The sequence below is a fragment of the Camarhynchus parvulus genome, chromosome Z, assembly GCF_901933205.1.
Source record: "Camarhynchus parvulus chromosome Z, STF_HiC, whole genome shotgun sequence".
Lineage (NCBI taxonomy): Eukaryota > Metazoa > Chordata > Aves > Passeriformes > Thraupidae > Camarhynchus > Camarhynchus parvulus.
Genome location: NC_044601.1, coordinates 58,370,413 through 58,395,557, shown reverse-complemented (window position 1 = coordinate 58,395,557; position 25,145 = coordinate 58,370,413). Strand labels below are relative to the sequence as shown.

Genomic DNA, 25,145 nt, shown 5'->3' with positions numbered 1-25,145 from the left:
TTACAAGAAATTAGAACTCATATGTTGTGATTCTGGTTTACAGTCCCAGAGGACTCTGTGGATTTTTTCATTGACATTTATTTCCCTATTTCTTGATTACATCCTCCTTACTGTACATTCACCTGCTCTGAGTGGAGAGCTGGTTCATTGCATCTGGTGATAAGGTGCCACAAACCTAGGCACAAAGTACAGTATTTTTCTTGCTTTGCGTTTGTGGTCTAGGCATTTTGGCAATAGACCTATGTTTAGTAATTCCTTAGACTTACAATCATATTCCCTGATTACAGAGAAAGTATTTTTTTCCGGCAAAATATGCAGTGGTAGTTGAGAAATGAGAATATAAGCCTTAGGCCGGTAAAGCATCTAGTTTGCATGGCAGAAATTATTTTTAGTTTAGAGTTCGGTGTTGGTAATATAAATGGGTTGTAGTTTTATATGGGTAGAATATACTCTTTTGGATACTTCCATGTGCTTCTCATTTCTATGAATTCTAACAAATTACAGGTGGTTGACTTAATTTTTCTGTATTCTGCTCCTAATGTTTTTTAGTGTAAATTGAAAGGCTTCTTGCAGAGTCAGGTTCTTGACAGAAAATTATCACTATACTTTGTGTTTCATCTATAAAAAGCATTATGATTGCAAAGGGAAAATTACTCAAGTTTTTAAGCGTGTAGTGGTCCCCCACCTAATATGCACATGTTGAGGTAGAGACTCCAACCCTTGGTTTACTGCTTTGTTTCAAAGAGAAGCATGGAGGGGTGGAATAATTACTTTATCAGTTTTGTTCATTGTTTGTGTGTTCCCTGACTAAAATATGTGTGAAGTCCAGCTGATCCACTGAACCGAGTGGGGAAAACCTCTGTCATAATCATTGCAGATCCTTGCTTAGTACTTGTGTAATAAAGAGGTTGGATCTGCAGAAGATATCTTCTATAGTAGTATTCCTCAAAAACTAGTTGTGGAGCTGCACCTTAACTTTGACTTTGACTTTTCAGATTTCTGCTTCAAGTGTAATTGAGGAGTTTGGGAGTTTTTTAAATGGGGTGGGGTTTTTTGGTCCTTATGTATTGCAGCTGCTTTATTAGGTGGTGCACTTGGGAATTACACAGGACCTTTGATTTCATATGTTTTGAGGGAGGGTTTTTTTAATGATTAGCTGGCATTTGTGGGAAACGGACAATGAATGATAGTCTGAATACATGAAAAAGTATTAGTTAGAGAAGTCCTATTCTTGCTTTTAAATTCAGTGGATTTTGTTTTGTGTGTACATCCATGCTGTGGAGCATTCATTATGGGAATGGAAGGGAATGGACATTCTTCCTTGAACATTTATCAGTTTTTATATATAATTTGTGGGTTTTTTTCTCTTTTAACTTGCAGATAAGCCTCTAAAGAAGCGAAAACAAGAAAACAAGCCACCAGAGGCTGGAGGTGCTACTGGAGGAAATAGAACAGCTTCTCAGGAGACAGGTTCTGCAGGAAATGGGGCACGGCCAGCACTGATGGTTAGTATTGATCTGCAGCAAGCAGGAAGAGCAGACTCTCAGGCAACAGTAACTCAGGATTTGGACATCATCAAAAAACCTGAAGAAATTAAGCAGTATAATGACGGGTTTATGTGTGTTTCCCAAGAAGACACTGTTGGAGTTCTTAAATTTAAACCTGAAAACCATCCAGAAATATTTAGGAAAAAGTCAGACTTTGAAAGTCAAAAGACAGATATCCAGCAAAATGAAAACAGACAAATGGAATTCCAGCAAAATGAGAGCAGACGGTTGGAAAGTAAATACAATGAGAGCAAGCAGTTAGAAGTGAAACATGAAAGCAGACAAATGGAAATGAAACAAAATGAGAACAGACAGACAGAATTGAAACAAAATGAGAGCAGGCAAATAGAGATGAAACAAAATGAGGGAAAACAAAATAATGGCAAACAGGAAATACGGCAAAGGCCAGAAACACCGAAACAGAAGAGTGAAGGCAGACCTGAAACACCGAAACAGAAGAGTGAAGGGAGGCCTGAAACACCTAAACACAAACACGATAATAGGAGGGACTCCAGTAAACCTTTGTCAGACAAGAAAATCGAAATACCTAGGCACAAACTAGATGTGAAATCTGATCCTTCAAGGATGAAACCGGAAAGTCGACCTGATCCAACAAAACCGAGGCCTGATGGGCGCTCAGTTTCTGATACACCAAGGCGTGACCATGACAGCCTTAAACAAAGATCTGAGGACAGGGGGGAGTCAGAGAGATACAGAGGAGATCCATCCAAGATCAGAAGGCCTGAATATTTGAGATCCTCAAACAAAAATGAACATGATTCTAAGCATGGTATTAAACCTGATGGTTCAAAACCTGAGAAATTTGAAAGGAAATATAGGCATGAGTCTGGTGATTCAAGGTTTTCTTCTGGGGATCAGAAATCAAGGCCTGACAGCCCTCGTATTAAACAGGAAGGTAAAGGGGATTCTAGCAAATCAAGACCTGATAAACCTGGTTTCAAGTCACCAAACAGCAAGGATGAACGAAGGACAGATGGTAATAAGAGTAAAGTAGATAGTAATAAAGCACACGGTGACAATAAAGCAGAGTTTCCCAGTTATTTGTTGGGGGCAAGATCTGGCGCATTGAAACATTTTGTCATTCCAAAAATCAAACGTGATAAAGATGGCAACATTACTCAGGAGTCAAGGAAAACTGAATTTAGAGGTGAACACAAGGACAAAGTAGAGAAGATTGGGCTAGTTGAAGATCTAAATAAAGGAGCTAAGCCTGTAGTTGTCCTTCAAAAGCTTTCTTTGGATGATGTGCAGAAATTTATTAAGGACAGAGAAGATAAATCAAGGGGCTCTTGTTTTAAACCTAACAAGAACAAGTCAACCAAACCTAATAAAGGTAAGATTGTTTTAATATTAATTGCATTGTGTCTTTTACACTTGAGTTCTTGTAGACTTTCTACTTCTGCTGTTAGAAATTAAATGCAAACATTTGATAGTTTATATGCTTGCTTATATGGTGAGAAATAAAGTGAAACTAGTCTAAGGACTTGTCATTATCAGAAATCTTGCTAGAAATGTGCCTGAAATTATTTATCTACTTCAGTACAAGTACTTAATCTGGCAACACTTTAGTGGTCTTGAGATGTACTTCAGCTGCATTAGTTTTATATGGTAATTTATCTGGTGAAATGTAACTGTCATGTGAATAATTTTATCTGATTAGGTCTGTCTGTATGAAGGACTGCCACTACTGTAAATATTGTAGCTGGAATGATGGGAAATACTAACTATGCAAGCCCTACAATTATTTTTATATTTAATTAGAAGTTAAATGGGTTTTTCCAAAGCATAGTTTTAAATGGTGGTAGTAAGAACATAGTTGCAGAGTCCCACCTACCTCCTTAACACTGTAGACACAAATCAGTTGAGGAGGCTCCATACTTGAGACTTTGTGACAGTAACTTAGAAAAACGTTTGGTCTGTAGGAGACTTCTTTTATATGCAGAAAGAAGAAAGCTGAACAATTAGCTGGCATTTTGAAATTAGTAATATGGAAAGGAAGTAATTTAAAATAGCTTGTAGGTTTGATATTTAACTGATTATCTCTTTTGCAGATTTAACACTTTTTAAAAATAAGATCTTTTCTTGGTACTTTCACTTTGACTTCTTTCGTTTCAGACTGAAGTAGATCATTTCACACTATGAAAACAGTATTACTAACTGGTTGGATTTCCTTTTTTTAACATTTAACATTTAAAGAATTTAAGTTTCTTATATAGTCATGTTTATAGAGTTGTTGTGTCTTAAAATAGACTGATAAAAGCCAGAGGAGAGGTTTACAACTGTATGGAGGATGATGTATAAATCCATTTCCAGGTGTATAATGAATTCAAGATTAAAACATTTTCTTACATAGCTAATCTGGTAAGAAATTATGTAGAAATCACCTTCATGAATGTATGACTATTTTATGTGGACTTGTAAAGAGGTGTTTTCTGTATCATTAATTTCTTGTCCTATGCCTGTTTTCTATCTACTAACCAGTTTATATTAACTCTAAAAAGCCTTAATAATAATTTGTGATGTATTTTACATATTTCTAAAATATTAGCCTCCTTGTTAGGGATTTCTCTTTGTCTTGGGAATAAGAACATTATCTCTGTCCCTTTTTGAAGTTCAAAAGAGGCAAAATTTGAATTTCTAATAATAGGTATCTAGAGTTAGCCATAAAATTATGGTATCTTTGTTCTCAGTTTAATCTGAAGCTTTCAGATGAAACCTTTATGTCCTTGATAGAAAATGCTAAAAACTTTCTGATGGAACTGAGGTCTAGTCTCAGTAGAATAGATTTTGAATTCACACTTTTTTATGTGCAGAAAATCAGTTACAAGTCTTCTGAACAATAGGCAGTGCATGTATGCTTTCCAAAAGTGTTTCTGGATTACTTTTTTATTGTAGTCTGTATTATATGTGGTTATGTATGTAGAATGCTTTAGTAATGTGTAAAAGTTTTAATTACTTTTGGTATGATTCTAGTACCTGTAACAGATGAGCAATGCAGTGATTTTAACGTTAGGTTTATAATTTCTCTACAATGTTTTTCTGCATTTTTTTTCTTTCTGAAGTCATCATTTTCTTGCATTTCTTTCACTTTGAAGTAACTTGGGACATGTTTTACAGGGAAAAATGGTTTGAATCTGATACAAGTAGTTTTGCAGTTCTATTCGGAATAAGGTTCTTACAATGATAATAGAAATAGGTTTCATGAAAAGAATAATGTAACTCTTTTTATCTTACAAATCATGTTTTGAGTGTTCAGCAGGCAGATTTTGGAGACAGTGTCTTTGAACTACAGATTTTTGATGTGTATATTTAGTTCTGTTTTTTTTTTTCTGGACTTCCTTGAACACATGCTAATTAACCAGGTGAATTCCAGTGTTTGAAAAGATACAAATTTTATAAAGTTATCTCTCTTCATAAGGCAAAGTCTATTTGTCAACAGCTAACTGATGTAGATGTATTCATGCCACTGTTTTCAGTTTTACTTGGTGCCATTTTTAGTTTTAAACTTTTTAATACACTAAGAATGGTAATTTCCATAAATCTTCTTTTAGTTCATCCTATACTACTTAGTAGATTGTAGCAATTCTTTTCCAGTGAATTCTTGCCTTTTAGCATCATTATTCAACTTCTCACATGCCTCTTATCCCATGTAGCTTAGTATATTTTACTTTCTCTTATTTCATTGCCCTTGTATCTCTTTTCTTTTTTGCTTTCTCATCCATCCCTCCCTCAAGAAAATGTCTTCTACTGGTTTTCTCATATACAACATCATTGCTATAATTTATCTGAAATGCAGTTTAAAATATCGTTGTTCAGCTAGTTCGAGACACCATTTAGATAGTTGTTCTGTCTTAAGGGGCTAATTCCCATTCATTACAAAACTCAATAAAATTGACTCACATTAAGTTACAATTAATTCTTTGCAAACTGAAAGTCCATACAACTTTTTGCATTGTTTTAGTAAATTTTAAGTTTTAAAATTGTGCCTTTATTTGCATTGAACTCCAAAAAGACAAGGTAATATTGTCACCAAATTTTATAGACCTATTTGAAATTTTATCAAGTTATGAATGGGAGGGATAGCCACAGTATGTGACCCTTAATATTAAATAAATCCAAGAGTCCCTTTTGGCATTTACAAGGAAGAAGTAATTTTTCTCTCTCCCCTGATCTTTGAGCATTTTTCTGAAAGATTCAGTGTATCTCAGAGGAAAGTTATGGAATTTTTTTCACAGTATTTTTGTCACAGAGTCTTGTGGTGAAGTCTTGTGGCCAATTTTGTCCATGTCAGAATGAACTGTCTGATTTTAACATCTGTTAATGTCTTTTATTGGTTTTAATGCAAATGTATGTTGTTGTGGGACCCATGAAACTTTTCCCTTTAAGCTTGTGCCTGCAACGAGGAGGTCATGTTTGCTGTCCTTTCTTTTCAGAGCTTCAGTGAACACCTTCTCTGCTGCTTTTTTAGAGCTATGCTGATCAGCTGTGTTGGGATGGGAGCTGTTAGCAGCTTCATGGTTACTGCATTCTGAACAGGACAAATTTTCCTTTGTTAAGTATAAGTAAAGAGAGAAACTGTAACTATCTGTGCAAGATGTCTGAGTAGGTTTATAATATGTTTGAAGGATTGTCTTTGCAAAACAAATGTCTTTTGGATCTTCCTATATCACCTAAAGGAATTTGTTGTTTTAAGGGAAAAAAATGCTGATCTGAATGCCATTCCTCCATTGTATAGATTGTTGTGGGATTTAATTATCTTCACAACGTAGAACTGAAGACATAAGGTTTTGCTGCTCACTACAAGTCTTCCTAAATATACTGTTTCCTGCTGCTCTGATCTGAAATTTGAGTAAAGACTTGATGTTTCTTTGAAGGTACTGTTCATACATGCTCTTTACAGGATCAGCTAAAAATCTTACTGCTTAATCATCTTTATGCCGTTAAAACAATGCTTCTGGATTCTTCTGTGTTCTCTGCTTAAATGGTTTGTTTAGGGGTTTTGGTTTGTTTGTTTTTAATTCCAGGTGGCTTTTTCAGAGCCTGTAGTAACTCTGATTTGGTGTTTGTGTAACATAACAGTCTCTCTTTGGGTTCTAGCATTGTTGGAAATAGTTTCACTTGGGAAACAGCAATCAATTATCTTCTAGTAGTGCCAAGAAAGTGGGTATTTCAGGATGAAAAGCTGAGTGAACTTGTTGTGCCTCTCACTGATTTCTAGTTAGTGTAGCCAAACTACTTAAAGGTGCCTAATGGTACAGATGAAAACTGTGGGCAGAAAGGAAGTACCAGTTCTAAATCTCGTTTAAATCCTACATGCACAGGAATTCTATAAGGGCAAAATTGGGTTATGGATGTTAACACATCAAATTTTAGAGTTCACACTAATTTGTTTCCAAAATAACAATTTCTTAATGCTGAGACAGACACCCCAAAATCAGAGGGGCCTACAGGAAATAACTGCATTAAAAACATACTACTTTGGGAAAGGAAAAGTTTGAAACTCAGCTTGCTTCCCATAAAATTGTGCTTTTGTAAAGGTTAGCATTGTGAAAATTCTCAGTTCCATACATCTTGAATTTGAAATGAATGTCCTGAAGTTTCCCGTAGCAACTGCATTTGCATGTGTCAAGGCCAGAGTAATAACCTGCTGACCATCTTGCTATGGATGCAGCACCAGGTGGATCTGTAGAAAATTATGCCACATTTCAGAGGAAAAAAAATACTGTATTTCAGCATTTACAGCATAAAATTTATAAAGACTCTTCTCGGCTCAAATGTTTAAACCTTCTTCAAACTAAAATTTAATTGTAATTATAGAAAAACAGCTATGACTTTCATGAGAGTTCTACAATCTTCCAGTTTTTCCTCTTTTCTGATATGTTAATGACTACCTCTCATCTTGACTAGAAGAGGAACTGGCTCACCCTTGTGCCATTAGAAGTATTTCAAGATACTTGTTGGCTTTGCAGAGGATGCACTTTAATATGCTCTTTGTTCATTGAGCCCTGATTATTTGGTGTTTTTTTCCTGGATTTAAAGGTTCCACTTTGAAAAATATTCCAAGTATTGCTTAGTTAAAAGTCTAAATTATATATAACTTGTTAAAGTCAAGGAAGATCTGATTTCTCCAACATACTTTGCACTGGAATGGTTTTGCTCCTACTTGCAGGGAATTTTAAGATATGGTGTCTCTGTCCCATTCCAGAAGGTAGCTGGGATTTGTGTGGGCGTTGTACATACTTTCTGGGGCCTTCATTTTTGGTGCTAGTTTTTCAAAAGTGTATGTTGGATAAGCTGGTATTGGTACCTAGCAGGAATCAGCCACTGCACGCTGGAGTAATTCCTTGTGTTCGATCTATTACTGGTAATAGAGGTGACATTTTCAGCACAGATCCTTGCCTGGTGGCTGCTTTCCTGCTATTTGTTTCCTACTTTAGACTTTGCTACTAAGGTAAATATTTTGATTCCTGCTCGCACAGTATTTTTCTGGATAGGAAGAGTGAACTTCTCGTATGTCACATGGAATTCTAGCAGGAACACTGCATTTGACCCAAACCACCAATTCCATTATACTTTGATTTGTCTGAAATATGATGGTTTGTCTGTTTGCAGATTTGGTGCATTGTTTAATTAGTTGACTTTTGAAAAATTACTTTAGCAAATGTAAGTGATACACATTTATTACCTAATTTGTCAGAACAATTTCTTGAAAGTCCAAAACTGCTCTTGGTTCATGGACATGGATACTTGATTGAGGTCCTCTTGTTTCTGGGAATAGCTAAGGCTATTTTGCATGAATAATTTTTGCAGCAAGGCATTGCAATGTGTAAATGTGGCCCAGCAATTTGTCTGATGTCAACTACAGTAGGCAATGCAGACTTTTCATGTGTCTAAGGATCTAAAGGTGGATATTGATCTTGGCTTATGTGCCGGGATATGTTATTGGAATTTTTGGCTTGAATTGTCTTCTAGCCAAAGGACAAATTTGACTAAATACAAATACCAAAAAAACTCATATTTGCTTCTGGAGAATTAACTTTTCTGTTGCTCAGCATTGTCAGGTGTTCTAGGTGACTCTTTTCATGTAAGAAAATTTAATCTGTTTACTTAAAATTTGGAGTTTATTTTTTGCTCTGTGGGAATACTACCAGCAAACAGAAAAAAACAGTATGGAACCTTTTTTGTCTTTCAAATTACTGAACTGTTGTTTTCATTGAATAACTTTTCTTTAAATATACATTCTGTTTAATCATCTTCTGAGCTATTTTCTTGTACTATTTTATACTTAAAGCTAAAACATCAGCAATCTTTTGTTGCTGTTTGTTATGTAATTGTTATCTTGAAGAAGCAAAACTAGTAGCTTCATGCAATATTTGCAGTGATAAGGACTGAGAATGTTTCTATGCAATTGTAAGAAAAATAAGCATTTCTGTGTCAATTAGCATTGATGTGCCTAGAAGTCACAGATAAGATGTAAAATAATGGGTTTTGTTTCCTTATTCCCTGCAAAGGTTTTGGTTGTATTATATTCCTTATATAGAAGGTTTTGTTTTATAAGAAGAGAAATTCTGAAGAATAATCTGATTTTATTTAATTAAGATATTTTGTCTCAGGCTTAGTAAGCAACCAGAATACATGGCTGGAAAAATAAATTAGTCATAAATTTCAGATCCCAAACATTAATCATTATAGGGTCAACAAATGGTTTGGGTTAGAAATTATCTTAAAGATCATCTCATTTCCACTCCCTGCCACGGGCAGGGACATCTTACACCTGATCAGGTTGCTCAGAAGCCCATCCAGCGTGGCCTTGAACACTGCCAGGGACAGGGCACTCGCAACTTTCCTGGGCAATTTGTTCCAGTACCTCACCACCTGCTCAGTAAAGAACTTCTTTCCAACATCTAAACTAAGTCTCTCCTGTTTTGTTTTAAAACTGTTCCCCTTGTCTTATTGCTATCTGGCAGTGTAAAAAGCCACCCTCCCTCTTTTTTTGTAAGCCCCTTTTTAATAGAAGCATATTAACAGATAATTGCATGCTGGGTTTTGCAACTGTACAAAATACCTTAACTTCTTAGAAAAATAAATTGAGTTGCCCTAAATTTCAGTGCATATGTTCAAAAGCAATGATAGCAAAATTCAAAAGCACCCCCCAACACTAATTCATAAAAGCAAGGGAGTTTGTGCAGCATAATATTTATTTCAATTGCCAACCTTGCCTCTTTTTATTCTGAGTACTGCTTTATTTTTTGCACAGCATCTTGGAAAGCTAGGCTGCTGTTGCCTCCTTTCCTCAATTTCTATACAGACAAAAAGTCAGCAACAAGGCCAGCAGTAAGTTCCTACAGCAATCATATAGCTTGAGAACATCATTGATGCCAATCTAAGTGTGAGTTCTCTTGGCATCTTGGGAGAGTGTGTGTTGGATGTATTCCCTGCTCTCTATCTGGGTGTTTCAGAGTTCCCTTTTGAAATACCTTCCCTCCTTCTAAAAATGTTTATTTCTTCTCAGAGTATTTTGTACTATTGTAAAATTCTTTTTGAATCTATGTTTCTTAGCTGTGGTTAATGATGACCTCTGTTGTAGCATGGAATTTTTCTATTGCCATGTCCAGATCCTTGTCTGACCAGCCTGTCTGGGTCCCATCTTTCAAAGCCAGATCTAAGGACTGGAGTAAAAGCAGGGAGTCTGAAACTCCTTTTTTTTTAGATTGGGAGCCTTTCCTTTGTGCTACTGTTGGGGCAGATGAGGAAGAATTGTTTTAAAAAATATGTTAGAGCAGGTTCCATGAAATGTAGGACATACTTCTCCCTAACATTGCCTTTCTCCATCCTGCTGAATTGATTGAAGCAGAGAATCCCTGTGTGTGCAGCCCCTTGGGTGGTAGTGAGGGCATCTCAGTCTCCACCCTTTTTTTGGCATGGGTGTATGTGAGGTGAGCTCTGGAGTTATCCCTTCGCGTATGTAGTTGAAAGATGAGGGTAAGGCACTCAATAGAGGGTTATATCCTTTTGGATACATCCTGTAGGATGTAGCTGTATACCCTTCCATAAGCTTTACAGCAGGGGAGGGGGGAGGAAAGAGTGTAAATGTCCTACTCAATTTGTTTTCACCAGTATTCATTTGATTATGTGTTTTTCAGCTGATGATAGGGTATTGAGATAAAAGTGGAACTTCCATCATATGAGCAGATCTGTCCTCCTCAAAAACTTAAATTCACCTATAAAAATTACTGGGATTTCCCTGTGTTTCCCCTTCTGTTCCTGAAACTGTTCAGGGCACAAAATTATTTTGACAGGTGTGAAGCTGGTGGGCAACTGGTGAGCACCAGGGGCTCACTGCACCATATAAAGAACACACTGGAGAATTTTAAGGGAGAACCTGGTGGAAATGATATCATTAAATTTGCACACTTCAGCAAGAATCAAATATTTTTCAGCTTTAACCAGCAACGTCTTTGTGAGTTTATAGGTGCTCATGTGGCCTTTTGCCTTCCAGTGCCTGAATGCTATGCTGTAGCAATAGTTAGCTATTTTAGAAGGGTGTCTGTTTTCTAAACAGTTTATAACATAGGGAAGTACTTCTGTCCTTTCTTTTTTTTTCTTTTAGTTCCTTATCTAAAACACAACTTTATCTGCTGAGAATTTGCTGTAGATTTAACCTTCAAGTCTCTGCTTTTTTAGCTACAGTGGCATGGCTGTTCAACAAGATAGCAGCACTCTTCTTATAGGATAAGGATATCATTTCATTTAGCACAGTTTTCAAAGTTGGTTGAGCTAATCCAGAAAGAAACTTTCCTTCCTGCATTTATATACCTAACATAAGACAAAAGTTAGACTGTAAGCTTTTATTAGAAAAGGGAGGAATATCCTTTATCAAATGCTCAGAGAGGATATTTAGGGAAGGTGAGCTTAGTCTCTGTAAAATAATAACAAGACTGGATACATTAGTCATCGGCAAAATAAGAAAAGTCCAGTGGCAGGTATAATGTCTTTTTTAACAAAAGAGGAGCAAGAAAAGGGCAAAATTGAGCTGAAGTCAGTAGGGCTTTTTTTAAATGTCCAAATGACGATGAGTGACAGTTCTCTAGTATAGAAATTCAGTGGTCAGACTTCAATTTCTAAATGCTGAGAAATGGGAAGATTCATATCCTCACCCCACACGGGTGGCATTATTCCTTTCTCAGACCCTTGTATGTTCTTTCATATAATGTCTTCATAGTTGGAAAAGGTACATTTTAAAATCAAGATACAGAGAGAGATTACAAATACGTATTTGCATTAACAACAGTTTTGCAGAAACGGGAATATATGGAATATTTATGTTTCCACTGTATTAACTGTCTCATAGTTATGAAAACAGCAATTCAGAGTTTAGATTTCTAAGTGTATTTTAATCTTGGTGGCTCACAGTTCACAGGAAATTGTACCAAGATCTGATCTAAACCATGCAGTTATCTTCCATAGTTTGGAAAGAAGAGATAAATCATTCAAGAGAAAATAAGAGTTTTATTCATGTTGGTTTTGATTTCATGACAGGAAGAGCCTCCCTGATCCTGTAAAGCTCACCTAATCATCAGTAAGAATCATCCTCTTTTCCATAGGTGCTTGTTTGAAAGTTGTAACATCAAGCCAGGTGAAACTAATATGAACACAGATTGTTAAGTCAAAAAATAATTGTGCTGTCCATATTGAATGGACCCAGTGACAGTCCATAAGGATGTTACCTTTTTTAATGTTTAACAAACTCTCTTGAAGGATGATCTCATGTTCAGGAAGATCTAGTTGACTTGCAAAGTCAACACAAAGTGATGCTGGATCCTCCTAAAGATGACATATGCATAAATGTTAGCTAAAGCTGTTTTACAAAGTTGAAGCTGCAAAACACAATACTGAACTGTGAATCAGATCTATTCTTTTCCATTAGTTTTTAAGCCATATGTGGAGAAGGAAATATTACATAAATACTATTAGGATATATAGTAATGGGAGATAGATAGATAGATAGATAGATAGATAGATAGATAGATAGATAGATAGATAGATAGATAGATTACTATATGTATACACATACACGCACACATATGTATATATACATATACATATATATATACTATATATAGTAATAGGATGTATAAATATCCTCTAGATATTTATAGAAATTTTTTTACTATACACAGTAAAACCCTCTGAAAAGCTTCCCAGACTATAATAAGATATGAGACCAGGCTTACAGGTTAGTTTCTCACTGAGGTTCTCTGATTAATCTTCAAGTCTGTTATATTTTGTAAAGAAATGCTTGGTGAGAAAACACAGTATCTTGAGGGTTGTGGACATTGAGTAGTAGATGAAAATTCATTAACATCTTTCCTTAGAAAGTTTTTGATGGTAGCAATCAAGCAAAACCAAGAATTTGTTCTTCTCTGGGAAGTAACTTGCATGTAGGTTGTGGACAGCATTGCATATGTTTGGAGAAGCACTGTAGAAGTGACTGTTCATGTATGCAGTTCTGTGAAATGAATTATTCTTCTGTGTCTTCCCTTCGGTCTCACCAGTGTGGAGTTGGTTAGAATGCTCTTCCTGGCAGTAAGAAAAAGATTTTGTTATAATGGTACTTTTCTTCTGGTTTTTGTTTGTTTGTTCATTTGTTTGTTTGTGTTTTGGGGTTTTTTTGTTTTGGATGGTTGGTTGTTTGGTTTTCTTTGTTTGAGTTATTCCTAGTTGTTTCCTTTAATAGTTGCAGAAGTTTTGAAATTATGTGTAAATGACATTGAAGAATACATATGCCTATAGTCTCATTTGAGACATGGTCTACACTGATCACACATTGCAGAAAATGAAGTTTTTCCATTGGTGCTGACAGTCCTTCAACAAGATATTTGGGCATTCTATTGGATTATCAAGTAACTTTTTAGTAAAGTGACTTCCTTTTTACTATGTAAAAAGCCATGCATGCTAGAGCCAAATGTAACTGAATGAAGACATGGAAGTAGCTACTAGGTCTTAGCAAATTTAGCAAAAAATTTTGAAAGTGATTGTACGTTGATTTTTCAATTTTAAAGAGGTTTGTGTTACATATCCTATTAATTGTTTTATAAAGTTTCCCATAAACTGAAAAGGCATTAGCATGTGTTTTATAACCTAATTCTTATTGCTATGTGACTGGATTCTTAGGTGAGCTGAATTCTTGTATGTATTTCTTTACCACTCTGAACAAAAAAATAAATAGTGCCTACATTATAAAATAGAAGGTATTAAAGAAGGAATTTAGTAAGATATTTCTAGTGACTTTTGAGCTGCCCTGACTCAAGATAGCATAATTAATAGAGTAAAATAAATATTAACAAGCTCCTGACCTGACCAAAAGTACAGAATATCCCTGATTTTCTTCAGAAATGTTGATAAGTCCTTCTCCATATATATTAGAATTGTACATACATGTACAGTCTTGCTTAACTCCTCTGTATGGCATAAGTAAAACTCCATAGATTTGGTTGTTTACAATCCTCAGCAGCTAAGGAAACTGGGCATGTGGCACACTTACTTCAGGGAACATTTTTTTGTTCAGAAATTTGTGACAGAAAGAAAAACTTCAATGATAGCTTATAGAGAGCTTTATAATAATTCTGTATGTTCTCCTTTCTGGTGTTCTCTAATTGAATAAAGGAAGTTTTACCTATTTCCTAATAAAAGAAAAATGAGTAATCTGAAATATCTGTAACAGGAGAGAGTGTGAATCAAGCAGTAGTTGAGTTTAGCACTGGAAAAATAGAAACTTGAAAATTTTGAGACAGAAATACAATTAGTTTTACAAATATTTAAAGTAGTCAATTTTTTTCACTTATGTTTAATGAATGCTGTGATTTTTGATTTATATTTAAAGAATGAGTACAAAATGAAAAGTCAGTGAGAAAAGAAAGCAAGAACAGATATTCCTAGGAGACAATAGAATAGCCTGTGAGTTTTGTTTGTGATTTGAGGATTTAATGCAACTTTCATTCATTTACTTGTAACTGTCTTTTGCAGCATTTTTGTTTGGCCAGATTTATTGTAGACTTCATGCTACGTGTGTAGCCCTGCTGATTTTAATGAACTTATCAATGGGCATAAACTTGAAAATACATATAAGAGAACCTGGATTTAGAGCCCTCTATGAATTTAATCTGTGGAAATTGTTTTAAAACTTGTATATGTAATTTTTTCTGCGTTCTGGGGCTGGGTGTAAGCTCCTTATGCACTGTATAGGCATAGAAAGTATGGGGACACAGTGCTCAGATGCACAGCTCTGCAGCATCCAGCCTGGACCTAACTGTCATCCAGGCTGCTGCTGGTACACACAGAGGAAATGGTCTGCCCATGCTGCTGTACTTCCACCCATCTGAAGTCAAGTGCATAGCCCACAAAATTAATCATTAACTGAGAAACATGGCCAACCACACCATGAAATGTTTTTCAGCATTTTCAAAAGCAATATTGATAATTTAGCTAGCTTTGGTACATGAGAAATTTGATTGTATAAGGATGGCAACCTAGCACAAATAGGTAACAGTGAGCACAATCTGAAGGAAGCAGGGACAGCTTACTTTGTTTATGTTTCACTATGTCGCTTCAAAAACCCCAATATTTGAAGTTAAATTGTTTATTGAATGACTTGCAGAGTATATTTTGATGGTGGAATCTCATGGTAATACTCTTCTAATTCCAATTAAAGATGTTTAAAAAGAGAAAGAAAAAATCCATCTTGCAATAAAAGTTAGGATAGTAACACAAAAATGGACATAAGTTTTAGAAAGTTAGTGTAGTGATGTAGTGAATGGAATTAAAAGATGTATTATCATCGAGGAGATAGAGTTTTTTGGCTGAATGTGTGTGTATAACAAGTTGGAGATTATTTCCTCTCTAAATAATATAGTATGCATTGGGAAGGAGAGAGAGGCACCTACGGCAAAAATGTTTATTCCGTTGCTGGAAAAAAGATTAACGGTTTAGTCTGACGACCTGCAAATCTGCGTGGTAGGTTCTTCGATAAATAAAAATAGGACATCAAATAAACAAAACCCAAAGAAATACTTTTGAATTGATTTGTTTTCCTTGTGTCAATTGGAAAAACTTTGCATACAAATTTCTTTCATTCTAACTGCACGTGGGTTTAATCTTGGTTTCAAAATTATAAGAATGGTGTGATATTGTCTACCTATTTATCACTGTGGAAAAGAATCCTGATTTGTGGTTCAGCTAGCTGTTTGTCTGTATCCAAAAAAAATGTTTCAATTTTGTTTTGAAAAAAATCAAGCAACAATTTGCATTGCATCATCAAACTACCAGCAGGAGGTGAGAAAACTTCTGAAGCAAAAGCTGAGTTGTCAATGATTTGGCCTGTATTTAGGCATATGACCCCACAAGTTTTGCCATAGGTTGTCTGTTTTTACTGGAAAAGGGAATAATACTGTCTTGGGTATACTAATTACTATGAATGATAGTAAACAGAAATGTTAATGAGGGACTAAGAATCCATAATTTGCTTATAACTGTTAGAAAACCTGATAAATTCAGAGGATGAACTGAAATAAAACTAAACTTTGTGGAATAGAGCAAGGATATCATTCTACAAAGGTAATTGAAAAGGTGATTCAAAGGTAATTCATTTTTATGACTGAAAATATTTTATTGAATGAAATGTGTGTGCAATTTATTGTGTTATTGTTTCTAATTGTAGTGTGGACTTTAAAAAAAGGCTGTCAAATACATTTAGGTCTATCTAACTGTAATCTAACTGATTGCTAGTGGTTATCCTGTGAGTGGTTCCTGAGACAAGATTGTAGTATTGGTCCGTCTTTTTTGTCTTCAGGTTCACATTTGCTCTTCTTACTCTCCACTAATAGGTAGCATAGATCAGTCAGTGTTAAAGGAGTTGCCTCCTGAGCTCCTGGCAGAAATTGAATCCACCATGCCACTTTGTGAACGTGTGAAAATGAACAAGCGCAAACGTAGCACAGTTAATGAGAAACCAAAATATGCTGAAATCAGTTCTGATGAAGATAATGACAGTGAAGAAGCTTTTGAATGTAAGTAGTACATAATTCTGTTCCTTAAGGTGAAAAAAGCTAATATTTTGTTTTTACAAAAAGATAAATGTCTTTTTTAAGTTGGCTACCTTAAAACATACAGTCCCAATTTTGCTGTCCTCATAACTGCCTGGCCAAGAACCCTTGTTTCTCTTTTAAAAGAAAAATTACTTGATTGCAATTTTTCATCCAAGATAAAAAGCAGTGGGTTGTTAAATTTATTTTCCTGATTACTTTACTGGAAACTGCTCCCTAGATATTTTTTTTGCTTTCAGTTGTACCATAAAACATTTCTAACTATTCAGATTAAGGAAAATATCCTCTAAAGAAGCACAGAATTTACATACAAGTGTGCACAGAGAGAAATTTCACTAAATAAATTCTTGAATTATTCTTAGTTTTATTGATAAGAAAGTGGAAGATCCTCTCTTGAATTTTTTGTAACATAGTAAATTGAGAATCTTACTGCACAGATGTTTCCTAAAATATTTCTCTTGTCGTATTCCTTGAAAAGTGGAAGTTATTCTTCTTGAATTCTCAAAATACCATTTGCTGCTTCTACTATTCTTGAGTTAACTGTTTTCAGAGGAGAGGAAGCTTCTCTTAGAGTTTTGCTGTGCAATTGAATAAAGTTCCTAAGGAAAAAGAAAATTGTTATTCACCTCTGAGTTAAGAAGGCATTTCCTACTTGTTGGTAGAAGTACAGTTGGTTAGTTTCTGTGGTTGTACAGTTAACCAGCACTTTGTTGGAAAAAAGTGAATCAGTTAGTCTGAACTATGTAGCCATGCAGGGCTACAAGAGAAACCTATTAGCCTGAGGAGCAATCTTGCCTATAATGATGTTTGTCCCAAGTTTTGCACCTTTTTTTATAGAAACATCTTAAAGAACTTTCACAAAATATCATGTTTTGGGGTTTAGTATGTCTTAAGGTCCAATAGACAAAGATTTGTTTGCTCTGCTTCTTAGTATGTTTCAAGTTTTCATCCAACATAAACACTGTGGTTCTACGCATGAAAATTATAACACTTACCTTTGATCTTTATCAAAAAAGCTGAAAAGAATGTCCTTCTGTTTGTTTGTTTTCCCTTTTAATTATAAATGAATAATGTTTCTCTGTGCATGAATGTGATGTCTTCATGTCAATTGTAATCAGTCTAAATTTTGGCAAAGGATTAATGACGTCTTGCTTCATTCAGGAATTCTGTATTTTCTGTTTACCATATCGTAGCACCCTGATATGATGTTAAGAATTTAGAACAGTGAATTTAAAAAAAAATTACTGAGCAAAGTTATTTAAGTTGGTTGGGAATGGAGAGAATTGTAAACACTTTCAAATACCTTAATCTATATATTAGCCTTAGTGGATGTTGAAGTTCTCGAATACAAAGTAGAACAAGTTAAGGAAAACTTTCACAATAATGATATGCCTTGAGGAATTCTAGTTTCAGTATATCCACTCAAGAGGTCTGGCCATCATTCTAATCAATTCAGTGAGTACTTGTGGTTTAAAAATAAATTACAGTATTTCTTAAAGAATACTGTAGAACTGAATTAAATTTAAAACAAGACTTGAAAGATCTATGGCAAGAAAGATCTATCAGAAGTGAAAGATCTGTGGCAAGTACACCGAATAGATTTGTATTGTTACAAATACATGTTTCTTAATTATTCTGTTTGCCTTAAACTGAACTTAAAAAAATATGAAATAGTGATTAGTATAGAAAAGGAGAAGCTTCTTTGAATATTTCATTAAGAATGGACATGCCATTAAACTAAATAAGGAGAAATTAAAGATTGATGAAATCATTATCTTACAGTAATTACTAAATGTGATATTGCATACATGTTTGGCAGAATTTGGAAGGAAATTGCGTGTTTATATTCCACATAGTATTTCTTTATGTATAAAATCAATCCTAACTCTTGAAATGTTATTAATGCTTACTTTTTTAATCAATTTTATTGACTTCAAAATAAATATTGTAGAGCAGTGATTGTGAATAGGTGCTCCAATATTCACATTATTTGTCTTGTAGAGCTAACAGAACTGTAACCCATTCTGTTTTGTCATGCAGCGTTGATAAACTGGTCAATCTAAAATTCTGCCAGAAAGCAATATTGGAAGTTACTTTTCTTTTGGAGATGTAACTGAGGTCAGAATTCATCCTACAGAGCTTAGTGTTACAGATGATTTGTAAACTGGAGAAAGGGCCATCTGCCTCTACAAAACACTGTCTCAGAGGGTAAAGGAATCAGTTAAGATGTGTAAAAGCTTTCCCCATATGACTCTTAGTTTCTTCTCCAGTACATTTACTCCAGGTATCATAGAATGGTTTGAGTTAGGTTTAGGAAGCAACCTTACAGATCACCTAATCCCAACCTCCCTGATGTGGGTGGGAATGCCCCACTAGCCCAGGTTGCTCAAGGCCCTGTCCAGCCTGACCTTGAACATTTCCAGGCATGTTGCATCCATAGCTTCACTGGGCAACCTGCTCGCTGCCTCACCACCCTCACATAAAGATTTTCTTTCTGATCTCTAATCTAAACCTGCTCTCTTGCAGTTTCAACTCACTACCCCTTGTCCTAGGAATCCATGTCCTTGTGAAAGAGTTCACACAAGCTAACCTCTAGAGCCTGTCACAATCCCTCCCTCTGGATAGTATCAATTTCTTCCAATGCACCAGCTCTGTGTTGTCTGCAGCTTGCAGAGGGTGGCCTGAATCTCACTGTCAGCGTCTCCGAGATGTTACAGTGCTGGCCCTAACACCCACCCCTGAGGGACACCACTTGTCATTGGTCTCCATGTGACCATCAAGCCATTGATGGCAACTCTTTGACTGTGACCATCCAGCCAATTTCCTACCCACTAAGTGCTCCCAGATGGCTCACCACTGCTTCAGTCACAGTGAACTCTCTCAAACATTTTAGGCAGTGCTAGTACCTCTGCCATCCTGAGCATGACTGTACTTTTCCACAAGGAAGTCTGATCCAGATGCAGTAAATCTTGAAACCTGAACTGAGTTATTATATTAAAGACTTGGACCACCTCTATTACATTTTTGGAATTTGAAACCTCTAGGGTTCATTGCAAAACAGAAGTATTCCCTCAGGGGTTTATGTTTATTAGTTCTGATCCTAGGCTGACTATTGACTATAGCCTGGTATGTTACGTTTCTTAATAAATGGCTTGTGGTAAGAACTTTTCAGTTCAGTTCCAGTTCTATATAGATGCTTTGAGCCATTCTGCTCAGAAACAACCTTGTATGCAGTCATGCCAAGGAGACTTTGGTAGAGACACACAATATCAGGACTGTTATATGCAGGTCCAGAAGCAATAAACTGACAATAAACACTGCCAGTCTGGAATGTGATATTTTGGAAGTATTTTGATCTTTGCAATACAGTCTGTGTAAGACATCTCTTTGGTAACTCAATTAGGTGATCATGTTAAAAAATTGAAAGTTGGCTTATTTCGTGGAGAAAGCTACCTGCTCATCCGTTTCCTTTTCTTTGAAAGTAACAGAGAACTGTCATTCTGCTCCCCCATTTTATTTCCACCAAATCTCTATGCAATATTTGCTCCAGCTTCTTCAACATTCACTTTTGCTGGGCTTTATGATCCTGCATGAAAATTAATTAGAATAATTATCTGTGGTAGAGACTTGCTCTGTGGCCCAGAATTGTGACCCCAGCTTTCTCCTTTACACAAATTTCCTGCAGTATATACCAAGGCAAAATTTTAGTTGTCTTGGCAAAACAGATTATCTTTTAGCAAATAGATTATCGTGTCTCATTGGAACTCATTGGTGTGTTAGATGCATAAGGCAATCACCAAATTGGAATATGGATACCCCGTAACAGTCACAATTTAGATAACTGAGGAAATTATCTCCATATTATCTTATAAAAGGATGAAACTTTTTTAATTTGTTCAGCTTTGCTTAATCTGCTTTTAAAAAGACAAATGTCCTGTAAATTCATGTTTTTAAATGTTTTCTGGTATCTTTGCCAGTTTTAAGCAGTATTTCTGTAATTCAAAAGAAAACATTAAAATAAGTAATTCATAACAGAATTGTATTTCATAACCTAAATGTCCGTTTGATTTGGAGAATAGCTATACAAGAGTGTTGGACTTGCAAATCATAGAATCATTTAGGACCTTTTTGACCATCAAATCCAATCTACAACTAATGCAAAGTCCACTACTAGACCATGTCCGTAAATCTTACATCTGCATATCTTTCAAATATTTTAAAATGTTTGATTTTGAACTATTAAAAGTGTAAGTTTTGTATTTAAAATGAAAATGCATTTATTTCTAGCTTCTCGTAAGAGACACAAAAAGGATAGAGATGAAGCTTGGGAGTATGAAGAGCATGACAGGAGAAGTTCTGGTGACCATAGGAGAAGTGGTCATTACCATGAAGGAAGGAGGATTTCTGGTAGTGGCCGTTACCGTAATCGCAGTCCTGATGACTCTGATATGGATGATTATTCTCCTCCTCCTAGCCTCAGCGAGGGTAACTGATCACTATAAGGATTTAATTTTATTCCATAATACCGGTGCTTTTTTAATGGATATGTTTAATATTTTAAACTGGACGTCATTGCATGCAATATTGAATACAAGTGTAAGAAATTTAAATAATCCTTTCTTGAATTTTTAAGAAAGTGTTTGTTTTACTCCTTATTCTCTTAATTAGTGGCTAGAAAAATGAAGAAGAAAGAAAAACAAAAGAAGAGGAAAGCTTATGAACCTAAACTAACACCTGAAGGTAATTTTAGAAGATTTATTTTCTACAGTTTGTATTTTCTGCTTTATATTTAAGATACTTGTTTATGAATTTCCCTTTTTTCCCACCAGAAATGATGGATTCTTCAACCTTCAAAAGGTTTACTGCTTCAATAGAGAATATTTTGGAAAATCTGGAAGACATGGATTTTACAGCTTTTGGTAATACATCAGAAAATTTCAAACTGCTTACCCCAATTAGAAACCCAAGAAAAAACTGTATTGGTATTTTTGAACTTCTTTCATGGTGACTTAATTTCATGTGAAAACGTGCTAGGGCCTACTGGATTTATATGGCTTCCACCTTGACTGGTGGCCTTTACCTTTCCAATTTCGCTTGCTGCTGCCTGAAGAAGATCCTTCTTCCTCCTCTCTGCAGAATCCAGCAGGGGCATAAAACATAATGAGTATTCTTCCCAGTTCCCTTGGAGTGGAAAGGATACTTCTTTGGGATGTCTTTAGGGTGTTACCTTCTGTCAAATATGTAAACAAGATGATTCTCTTCCTAGCTATGTCTGAGGCACATAATTACAAATCTGCTACTTGTGGATATGATTCTTCAATTAAGACAGCAGAGTCCTTGTGAATTTATGGCTAAGACACTGAATCATTTACCTGTTTCAGTGGAAAAACAGCCTCCTTAGCTAAGTGTCTAAGGAAGTAGTTCCTGTTGCCAAAGGTGACTTTCTTTTGAAATGAAATAATGGAATAATTATGGAATGGAATAATGGAATATTCATTAATTCTTTTCCTACCGTCTTTGTCACAGGATTAAAACAAGGGGAAAGGCATAGTAAACAACTTTCTATAGTTTTTAAAGCCATAGTGTATGCAACCTTAGAAGTGAAGTCATTGGATCTTTCTGTGTCTGGTAACATGATTTTTGTCTAAGGTTAAATACAGCTAAGACTCAGATTATCTCAAAGTGCTTAATTTCACATGTGTTTTTCATTTATTGCTCTTGCCCAGATTTGAACTTCAGGGCTACAGTTAAAGATTTGTTCTACTGAATTGAAAATTACGGCAGAAGTACTGCAATAAATGGGGTTTGATATTTTAAAAATTTTTAGTTTGTGACTTTCAGAAGTGCATGCCTCATGTTAGGCTCTTAAATGGGGTTTCAGAACCATTGGTATGGTAAGTCATACTCAACATGTATTCATTGTTTCAACACAAGCAAAAGGTGTAATTATCAGTCTTTGTTAGATTCTAATTACTTGGAACCATTAGATGCTGGCTATTTGGACAATCAGCTCTCTTTTTCTGTTAGCATTTTCTTATTGGAATAAAAAATACTGATTTTCTAGAAGTATTATGAGAAATAAGACTGTTAATTTTTTACTTTTTTTTTTTAAGGTGATGATGATGAGATTCCACAGGAATTGCTACTGGGCAAACATCAGCTTAGTGAGTTGGGTAGTGAATCTGCGAAAATCAAGGCAATGGGCATTATGGACAAGGTACCTCTTCATAATCTAACTTTTTTTGGAACATAAAATATTCGTTAACATAAAAGAACTTACTTTTTCTGTAATGACATTCCATCCTCCTCAAAGGCACATGGACCGGAAGAACAGCTGAGCTTCCGCTCACTTAGCTGAGGTGCTTAGGTAGTTGCAACATCGTAACTGTTATTCTTTCTGAAGCTGAGACATTTTTGCTGAAAGGTCCTCCTCTGTGTCCTGCTCTTCTTCAGTCAGCTAGAGGAACTTTTGTTGGTGCAAACTTGTTGATGTCTCACCTCTAGAAACAGTATTCTTGATTTCCTTTTATCTTCCTGGAGCTCTTGGCTTTGGGCAGTTTTATGTTAAACTCGTCTCCTGCTCTTGACCACTTAGGTTTGTGGAGTGTGTGTGAAACCATATATTATTATAATTACTCTGGACTATTCCAAACTTCTGTAATCCAAACTTTCAACGTTCCTCCTGGATTTTCCTTCAATCTCCCTACCTTCCTTTGCTGTTTGTGGGTGGTGTGATCATTTCTCTTTCCTGATCGTTCTCACTGTTAACCTCTGTTCCATATTTTTCACACATACATACATATCTATATAAAATCAATTTTTTGTTGCTTCCAATGGTGAATAGTATCCAGATGAGAGAAACTGGCTCTCTACAAGGTTAACATATTCCACAAATTATTTAATCAGACTTGTATGGAAGATTAGTAGGTTTTCTTTTTTTCAACATGCTACTTCTTTGAAGTTAACACTGATATTAAGAATATGTTTCCCTTTTATTATCTTTCAAGTATCAGGGAATTAATTTCTGCTTGATCATGCAGAATGGATTTTCTCCTAATAAAGCTCTATATGGTCAGTTGGAATTTGTAGATCGTACATGGATTTGGTAAATTTCTATTTCTAGAAGCAAATAACTACACAACATTAGTGACACGCAATTTAAAAATTTGTTTCTGTGGATTTTGCTAGTTGAAAATGCAGTTTAATTGCAGTCCTAGAATATATTTTGCCTGTTTCCATTATAGTATCTGCACTTTCCTTATGCCAAATTCCTTACAGTTGAAACAATTCAGATTGTACAAGCTCTGTCCTTCATTCCTCAATGTTCTTTTCAGCAATTTGGAATAATTTCTATTCCTGCAGTTGTTTAATGTGTTTCTTTATTTGTTTTAGCTCTCAACAGATAAAACAGTAAAAGTTCTGAATATTTTGGAGAAGAATATTCAAGATGGATCCAAGCTTTCTACTTTACTTAACCACGTGAGTTTGAAATTTCATAATTTCACTCCATTGTGCAGAATAGTTTTCTTCACTTGAGTCCTATTTAGTGATAGATTCAAATACTCTGTATGTGTGTGAAAGGGCTTTCTGATACAATGTCTGTGATAAAAATTTGCCAAATTTTAATACTTGAAGGAAAATTCAATTAACTGTGATTTTTCATAGTTGTCGCTTTCATTTTCGTAGTTATCATTTCTATGTTTTACTATAGCAGTGACAACTAACAGACATATTGGGAGCAACTGTATTTTCTTTTGTTTCATTTTAGATATTATAGTCATCTTGAAATATTCATGGTAATTCTGGTGTAATTTGCATTGTTGGACATTTCTTTGTTATGTGTCCATAAAACATCCTTACAAAATGGAAGAGATACTGCAGTTTTCATATAGAGTCTATCTTTCTCCTGAGCATTAAGGAGAAAGTTTAAGATTTAAGTGTTCTTACACTACAAAGTGACAATGTCAATATAAATAAAATTAACGGGAAGATTAGTATTTTAGGATGTGGTTTTTTCCCAGGTATACCTAAAACTGCTCAAAGATTTTGAGGTTTTGTGAGGCTGATGTTCCATATTTCACATTTAATGTATTTATTTACACACTTCCTATTCAATGAAATATTGCAGCAAGATTAGAATTGAGTTTTAAAGAAAAAAAACTCCTCATCTGTAGAAATAGGAGAGTTGTAGTTTTCTCAGAAAGGAAGAATTTGAACTTGCACATGAAAACCAGACACATTATTGGTACCTAAATACTTTCATCTAGATGGCTTGTAGGGGTTTCAAAGTTTCAGTATATGGTTCTGAATGTCTTGGGCAATACAAAAAATACATAAAAAGGAAGTACTGGTTTACCTGGTCTACTTAATTGTGATGAAGTCTTTATGCTAATGATTTTAAAGTGATATTTTTCTTTTAGTTTTTTGAAGTAAAATTCAAAATTATTTAGAAGTTAATTAAATTGTCCTGTGCTTG

The 25,145-nt window shown here is 35.1% G+C and overlaps 1 protein-coding gene across 6 annotated transcripts in view; it reads left to right on the top strand.

The window, feature by feature from the left end:
• Positions 1-25,145, top strand: part of NIPBL (NIPBL cohesin loading factor) — a 158,618-nt gene that overhangs the window by 99,466 nt on the left and 34,007 nt on the right. For all 6 annotated transcript variants that reach the window (XM_030968242.1, XM_030968238.1, XM_030968240.1 and 3 more), the window contains 7 exons: positions 1,381-2,901; positions 16,451-16,633; positions 20,957-21,154; positions 21,338-21,409; positions 21,499-21,588; positions 22,783-22,886; positions 24,062-24,148. In XM_030968242.1, the coding sequence (XP_030824102.1) occupies positions 1,381-2,901; positions 16,451-16,633; positions 20,957-21,154; positions 21,338-21,409; positions 21,499-21,588; positions 22,783-22,886; positions 24,062-24,148 (2,255 nt within the window). The remainder of the gene's footprint in view (positions 1-1,380; positions 2,902-16,450; positions 16,634-20,956; positions 21,155-21,337; positions 21,410-21,498; positions 21,589-22,782; positions 22,887-24,061; positions 24,149-25,145) is intronic.